General features: G+C 46.4%; 1 protein-coding gene across 1 annotated transcript in view; it reads right to left on the reverse strand.

Annotated features, from left to right (window-relative positions):
• The window catches only part of MAP3K9 (mitogen-activated protein kinase kinase kinase 9), an 89782-nt gene extending 81691 nt beyond the window's left edge, over positions 1-8091 (reverse strand). The window contains exons 1-2 of the mRNA XM_073348505.1: positions 7487-8091; positions 426-839 (exon numbers count right to left, since the gene is read on the reverse strand). Coding sequence (XP_073204606.1) covers positions 426-839; positions 7487-7841 — 769 coding nt within the window. The 5' untranslated portion in view covers positions 7842-8091. The remainder of the gene's footprint in view (positions 1-425; positions 840-7486) is intronic.
• Between the last annotated feature and the right edge of the window lie 651 nt (positions 8092-8742).

Genomic DNA, 8742 nt, shown 5'->3' on the forward strand with positions numbered 1-8742 from the left:
TAAATTCAGTGGTACTTTCCTACATACTGATATATGTTGAAGTGACTCAATTCAACTTCTTTTGAGATCTCAGGAGTATTGGTTGTTTGTAAATAAGTATGTATATTAGCTCACTGTACAAATATGCTTCCTATTGGGGAAATATTGTCCTTTACTGCATGCAAGCAACTTGGTTACCTCTGCAAAGTACACGACTGACACTGTGAAATTAACACTTGCTCTAACTCTTTGTTTATAAGATGCTTACCACCATATCGCTGAGAACTTAGCTTCCTTGCAACACTCAGTTTTCTTACCTCCAATGGATTGCATTAGAAGATACAGTGGTTCACAACACAGGATTTAAATTAGCAATATTCCTCCTCCTTTAGCACTCCCTTTCAAAACCCAATCCCAACCCCGGCCACATAATGCATAGTACTTACTGTTGCTGGACTTGAGGTCACGGTGGATAATAGGAACAATCGCTTCATCATGCAGGTAATTCATTCCCCTGACAATCTGGACAGCCCAGTTGACTAGTATGTCTGGGGGGATCCTTTTACCTGACAGCACCCTATTTAGCGACCCACCACGGGCAAACTCCATGATCAGGCAGAGGGTAGGTTCCTTCAGACACACTCCCCTGAGGGCAATGATGTTGGGATGCTTTAACATAGCAAAGAGCTTGGCCTCTTGGCGGACATTCTCAATGGTCTGGCTGATATCCTCATCAGGGTCATAACGAGCTGCCTTGACAGCAACTTCGTCTCCTTCCCAAACAGCTCGATAGACTTTTCCAAAGCCTCCTATGCCAATGATTTCCTCCAGAGACAGCTCTGAGAAGTCAATCTCCAGTACTATGGAGAGAGAAAAATAAATGTTAAACTGTTCTTAAGAATTACCCAACCACTAGTTCATACGTGGAAAAGTCTGTGATGCCCAATGCCATCCTTACAAAATAAGTCAATCTCTAATAGAAGCCATAAGTGAACTACTTACTAGACTCCCCCTTAAATAGTAGGAATGAAAAAGATAGCTCTGTGCCTCTCTACTGTGATCTGAGAGATCTTCTGGGGGCAGGCAAATTTTTATAAATACTTTGTAAAAACCCATGGTGAAAATTACTCCTGGGGGAATTCTGCATTGCTGCGCATGTGCAGAATTCATGTCCCCCTGCAGATTTCTTTGCTTCCCTGCCAAAAAACCAAAATAAAAACAAAAAAAACCCTCTCTGATGGGGAAGCAAAGGGAAGCCATAAAAGCAGTCACGGGACACCACCCCCTCCCCCCCACCTCAGCAGTATGTTTTGGGTGCCCAGGGCAGCCAGCAGAGACTTAAATCACTGTGGGGAAGGGGGCAGGACTGGGGAAGACCAAACTGGTGGCTCCTACCCTGCGACAGGCTCAGCTGCTACTCCTGGCTGGGCTGGGGAAGACAGGACTTCCTCTTCCCCTGCACAGCATCCGGGGCTGGATCAGACCCACCCCCAGATTTTTCCCCAGGCTGCAGGAAGATCTGCAAACTACCTGTGCCCCGCTTCCTGCGCACATCACTCCTCAGCTGCAGGGGGAGGGATCACTGTATGGGGAACTGCTCCCCCATCCGTTCAACCCCCATGCATCCAGACCACCTCATACCCACTGAGCCACCCCTCACAGCACTCTGAACCTTGCCCCCCCATGAACCCCTCTGCACCCAGACCAGCCCACCAAGCCACCTGCAACCCGATCCCCACCAAGCCCCACTCCCCCAGCAACCCCCCAGTAAACCCCCATACCCATACCCCCCTGCTGAGCTCTATCCCCCCCACACCCCGCTGAGTCCCATTACAGTTGCACCCATAACCACCCAACAAGCCCCTGTGCATCCAGATCCTCCCTGCCCTCGGATCCCCCACTGAGCCGCCCACACCCTGATTGCCCCACACAGAAACCTCTCAACTCACATCTGGATCCCCCCCACACTAAGCCCTTCCATACTTGGATCCTGCTGGGCTGAGCCTGCCTGCCCACACCTGGTGCACCTGGTATGGAGGGGCAAGGCCCTGGGGTGTTTCTGGGGCAGGTCCAGTACTTGTGCTGTGTCAGGGTTGGGTGCAGCCTCACCACTGAGTCCATGTTCCAGGGCGCGATTTGCAGAGTGATCTCCCACCTCTGTGCAGCCAGTGGCCTGTGCTCCCCAATGCCATGCTGGAGCCTCCACATTTATTTGACAAATTAAATTTACAGAATTTTGCAGAATTTTAAGATACTGTGCGCAGAATTTTTAATTTTTTGGTGCAGAATGCCCTCAGGAGTACAAAATGTTCTTCATCCGCACACAAGTTCATTGAGCTTTATCTTCAGGCTGTGTGTTTAGTTTGTGATGCACCTTTATTAAAACAGCCACAGTTTGACACAAATAAATGCTGTTAAAATACTATTTTTTTTATTTCCTGACCCCATCACATGATGTGTCAGGATTACACTCTATTCACATAGTAGTCACTGCTACAGACTTAGTCAAAAGCAAACAAAAATTGCATTTGCTCCTTCTGTGTCTATGCTTATTCAACTGCTACAAAACATGTTTTCACTACTGTTTGGGTGTATAGGCTGCAGGGCCGTCTGCCGAACAGGTCAACAGAATTGTCAGCAGAATTCTGATGTCACTGACATTATTTGACAGAGAGCACAGCTGGATTTTCAGACTTCACACTGAGGTTGCAGAACTGATAAAAAGAGAAGTCATCTTTAGACCAACACATAATGTGTCTTTGATAAGGAAATATTTAATATGGAAAACCAGAGGGTCATCATTTTAAAGATTTATTTAAACACACCCAAACACAACACAACAGAACCTTGAACTGTATATACTGGCTCATCGGACTGGTAATTGCACAAAATTAAGTTTGTTTGTAATTTTGGTTGACTTGTTTCTGACCAAGATCAAGAAAACATGGATTAGACACAAGCAAGACTGAGATGCTATAATTAGGCTTGGAAGGATTAGATTTTTAATCAGCGAATGTCAGTAAACATCAATTTCACCAAACACACACAAATCCACAAGAAAATAATTCCATCAATAATACTCCAACTTTACAGATAGGCAAAGTAAGAAAAATGCAGCTTGAGAATTTAGAGACTGATTTAAGGGTATTTGCTTCGTATATTTTCATGTGCTGTTGATAATGTGTTTTAATAATCATAAACTTTTAACTTTTTGAATCTCAACATTTCATTAAATAATGGTCTGACCCACACCCAAATTTCCCACAACTGAAAATTTAAACTGAAAAGAATGCTTTAAAAGATCAATATGCATCAAAATTGTTACTAAAAATCAAATTCTGCCAAGGTTAGCTATAAAGCTTCCTCACACAATAGCATCAGCGCAACAGAATTCTCACCTTCAACACCTCAACTATTTCATCTAGCATTACACTGCCTTCCTTCAGCACCAGGAGTTTTCAACCCATACAGCTTTCTTGACTCCTATGACTCTTTCAATACAAGAGGGAAAAGTCCTTTGTAGTCCAAAAGACCAAAAAAAAAAAAAAAGAAAGAAAAAAGAAAGCCTAACACAGGGGAGCCCAGGTTACACTTGTCAATCATTCCGAAGATCTATTTTTCTTCATGTAACCACCCTGTTGAACAGAGCTGGAAAGCTAACGGTATGCAGCCTTTTTCTCCTACACAAGAAGACAGTGTCACTCCTACAGTAATGGCACTTTGGTGTTCTAACACTGGTTATCTACATGACTGCAGAAATCACAGTACCAGTTTCTGACCAAAAATATTAGTGATATTTTAAATCAAGCCTTTCTAAGACAAGAGCAATAACTGACATGAGCCAATTATTTTGGCACCGAAAGCATTTAAGAGGCATTATTACAGTTGTGTTGAGGCCCTCCAGTGCAAGGACTAGCCCTGGTACCTCTTGCTAGAAGAAGATTCAAAACAGGAAACAGTGCCCCTCTTCTACTTTTTGAATCTTTCAGCTGAATTCCAGCAGTTGCACAGTTTCCCTATAGCCTGCTTCTATAGAGAAAAAGGGAAGTTAAAATGTACTTTATGTGCAGATACACAACTACAAAACTAGCTTTATGGATCCAACAATCTACCCTCTGAAAATGCTTTAGAGAGGCTGTTGATCATAGGATTTTCCCATATGTACTTTAGCTAATAAGCTAAAAAGGTAGAGGAAAGGAGTGCAGAAAAGTGATGAATCAGTGCTGGCCTGATGTTAATTAGTTAGAGAAACTTGAGACATATAGCAAAATCTTTACACCCAGATTTGATATCAACCTACACACTCCAGTGAAAAGAGTCCAGTGACCCCAGGGGTGCTGAATGGACAGTTCCTCTGGCAATGCATCTTGTTTAGTTAATGGCTCAAAAGCTGGGGAAGGAACAGAAGTGACTCTGGATGTAGTAATAAAATTCTTCCAGACGCTCTGCTCCATTACAAAGCTTACCCTAAAAACTGACATACAAAGGAAACACAGAAAATGTAGAAGGCAGTGCTGGGGATGGAAGGAAGAAATGGGTTATTAAAAAGAAAGCCAAAGCATGACAGATTCTCCACAAGGAAGGGGAGAGACAGAACTGCCATGTTTGTATCTTGTAATTCTATCCTGATTTGCAAGTTATACTGTCATGCTGGAAACAGAATGTGGTTTTATGCCCAGTGATTATTTGAGTCTTTGTTCCTCCACACATAAGCTTGCGTCTCACAGCAAAACTTCATTTGTTGTTAGAATAAGAAAGTACTTGTGAACTTAAAAGTTTGTTTTCAGTTTCATTTTCTGTTTGTATGTTGCTTTCAGGTAAATTGGGATAGCAACCTCACAATCTTCCTTCACCCACGGACAGTCTAATCAAGAAAATCTAAGGGAATAACTAGGAGTTTACCTTTGGAGAAATCAACAAAATAAAAGACAATCACAGAACTGGAAGGGACCTCGAGAGGTCATCTAGTCCAGTCCCCTGCACTCAAAGCAGGACTAAGTATTATGACTGACTAGATTCTCATTCTTCATAAAGATAGTTATAAAAATCCACTGACTGAGATGTATGAGTTGGTCTACTGTAGTGCAAGGATGTAGACATGCACAAAAAACTACTTGTTTTAGAAATCCTCATTTTTCTTCACCTTGCTGGAAGTACTAACTCACTTTCTAATTTCAAATGTAATGTGTAAAAATTAAGAGAAAGAATATTTTAACAATACTTAAATCCCAAGACAGTAACATTACTAAGAATTAACAGAGAAATCAAATAAACTGAAGTAGATTAAAGGTATACGGATTCCTCAATCAAAAAACTGTAAGCTGCAGAGCCTATAGATCACTGGTTCACACCCAAACTAAGTTGAATGTGAGCATAATTACCATTTCATCAATGATTATTTCACTTGCTAGTGGACAAGAATCCACAACACATATTGGTATTCACAGTCCTTCAGCACCCCTGCTGGCAGCCTCAAAAAAGAGGCCATGGATTAACAGAGCATGGAACCCTGACCTATCCTTTCACCTCTTGAGGTAATCCGTCCAAGTTAGGACTGAGGCACATTGGCTGAGTGGTGGAAGAGAATGTCCTGCTACTGCCCAAGCTATTCCATCTATCTGCATGAACGAAGTTGCCAGGACTTTCAGTCCAGCACCTTTCGCAAGCATTGAGGTAAAAACCCAATTCAACAGGAGCCACACACACAACAGATGAGTATACAGCTTGATCAAATTCCATCACTTCTTAGTAGCAAGACACTAGGGCACACAAAATCCCTAATGCACAGAGGCAAATCCTATCAGCAGGAAGTGCAAAGAGGCCTTATACAGCAGAGGCACTACAGTTCTGCTGTACATGTGGAGCAGCAGGATTTGGGGCTGCTGGAAGGGGGGTACTCTACAGCAGCTCTCTGAGCACCAATGCACAGGGAATGGAACAGGGTTGGAGAATCCATTGCTATGTACATTTCCCCTGCACTCCCAATAAAAAGTTAGGGCCACAGGATCTTGGGCAGTCTCAGGGAAGCAGAAATGGCTCTGTGATGGAGGGATTCCTTTCCACGCCTCCCTCAGAGCTATCTAGCATACCACTAAATATTTGGGCTGTTCCCTGAATGGAAAGATTGGACCATACAACTGCTAAGCAGAGGAGGGCAGAATCATTGCTCCAACACTCAGCTTTAACGATCTGAACAGCGTCTGTTTCTTGGTGCTCATAAACCAGGATTCTCCCATAGGCAACATGATTTACTATTTAATCCCAGTTACATACTTTTGAGCATACAGGGAGCCAGAGAGAAAGACATTAAGAGAAAGACATTTCACTGATCTTCCTTGAAGGAGTTTACTGTCCTATATGAGCATTTTTGTATACTCTATCACTGCTTTAAACAAAATAAGCTTATTCAAAAAATAAAATCTTAATTTTGGGTTTAAATTCCCAGCATTAATGGAAAAGATATTAACAGAGAAGATAGAAACATATTCTAGATGCAGACATTCTAGAATGTTTTGCTTTCCACAACTGTAACTGGAATATATGGGATAAGTAGCAGCAGTACATTGACATGTCTAATTAAGAATTAACTGGTCTCTTTCCAAACAACCCTTCCCTAAGTGTATTGGGAGAAACACCAAACTACATAAACAATCTTGGAAGCTTTAACCCTGAAATTTTTATCATCATGCATGACCATACCATCTTGAAAACAGGTTAGTTTAGCAAAAAGTGATAGATATTCAGGTTAATGAAACAACAATGAGATGACCTACACCTATAATATAGGAGGTGTAGTCCTCTGGAAATTAGAGAAGGATGTGGAAAAGGAAGAAATGTGTGTTAGGATAAGGAGAACAGTGACATTTGGTGGAACAGGATATGTAATGTACTAGTAAAGAAACTGAATTTTTTTTACAGGGATCCCTGCACCTCTCAGACAGGACATGATGGATTGTATACAGTACTTCATCTGCATCAAATCCTTTCATGAGCTATTGCTAAGTAAGGATCCTAGAACCTTGACTTCTAGCTTGCAAGCTCCCTGCTGCAAGTGACAGGATAAATAGGACGAAAAAGCTGTGTCTGTGACCTCAAACCCTGTACCAGATTGACAGTGTGCCCCACTTGGCCTAGATAATTCCACACCAATACCAAAATCCATGGGGTGGGTGAGGAGTCAGTGTAGACACTTTAAGGACAAGGTCATGATAAATCATACACTTGAGCAGCAGAAGCCTGGCACTGCCTGACCAAGCAGCCCTACCGCGGCTGAGGAGCTGCCTCCCAACCCACCCCTTGCAGGCTCCTCAGCACAGAGGAAGCAACTCCTTGATGTCACTTACTGGCTAAAATTAAGAGACAAGAAATGGTGACAGGCTAGGCCGCCAATGGGCCGCCCCCACCCCTTTCCGCCCCAGTGCGACCGGACCCGGGCCCACCGATGGGGGTCTCCAGCCCCTCAATAATACCCACCCCGCCCCCCGCCAATGGCCCGCTGCTCCCTTACGGTGTATGGCCGGGGGCGGCGGGTAGTGGGGTCGCAGCTCCTGGGCGCCGCCCTGGCGGCGGCTGTGCGCACTGCTGCTGCTCACGTAGTTGCTGGGGAAGATGCCGACGCGTTGGTCGATCCGCCCCGTCCACCAGCCCTCGTCCCCAGACACGAGCGCGTCCCGGGACAGCACCTGCACCACGTCCCCCGGCCGCAGGCTCAACTCGTCGTCGCCGCACGCCTCGTACTCGAACACTGCGGTCCAGAGCGGCCCGCCCGGAGAGGGCTCCTCTCCGGGGCTGCCGCTGCTGCCGGCGCCGTCGGCCCCCGCCTCCGGCTGCGGACTGGTGCTGCGCGCTGTGAAGGGCTCCATGGAGCGGCTGCTCCATAGGGCGAGGCGCCCGCAGAAGCCGGGCGCCGCCGCGTCCACTGCTCATGCAGCCGGACCCAGGGGCGCCTCCAGGCAGCGCATCAGGTACGGGCGGCGGTCAGCGGGGGCTTCCTTAGCCCAGTCTAGGGACAGGCACGGGCAAGCGCCGGGCACTCCTGAGCCGCCGCCGCCGCATTCCCCGCCTCTGACTGCCGTACATCCCCAGCCACCTGACTCTCCTCTCCCGCAGCTTCTGCTCGGGAGCGCGGGCCCTGCCCTCCTCTCCCAGATATCATCTCTATTGGCTGATGAGGTTGTCCATCAGGACCTCCCCTACCTGATTGAAGATACTCAGCCGCGCCCCTCTCAGGAAAATCCCCACCCACCCGTTCCTGATGTCTCGCGCTTACCGGCAGGGGACAGTTGGCCCCACGCCCCATCAGCGGTGGTTTTTCATTGGCCTGACGGCCTACGTCAGTTAAACCGCCAGAGCACCGCCCCTTCTGCCTCTTTGCGGTGGAGGAGTCTATTCTCTGTGTTACTCCTTTCATTGGCTCGGAGGATGTGGGCGTGAACCATGAAATTAAACGCTTCATTTGGATTGGGCAATTGGCCCCGAGGAGAACATTTGTTTGTTTGCCATTGGTTGGGAGGGGGGTTAAAGTAAGACACTGCCGCCCAACAGCAACGTAGTAGACGTCAAGTGGGCTGGGGGTCCTGAGTGTGGTGCCGGAGAGGTGGCGTACCAGCAGTAGCCGCGGCAAGTGGTGTCTGCCTGGCTTACCGGGGGGCTGCCCCTATGTACCGCTCTTGGGGGCGGCGTGAGTCACTAGCGAACCCATAAAGGACACCGCAGGGGTGCGAGCTCTCGTCCCCTCAGAGCGCTCACAGGCCTTCTCCCTCC

The sequence above is a fragment of the Lepidochelys kempii genome, chromosome 6 (genome assembly GCF_965140265.1).
Source record: "Lepidochelys kempii isolate rLepKem1 chromosome 6, rLepKem1.hap2, whole genome shotgun sequence".
In the NCBI taxonomy this organism is placed as follows: Eukaryota; Metazoa; Chordata; order Testudines; family Cheloniidae; genus Lepidochelys; species Lepidochelys kempii.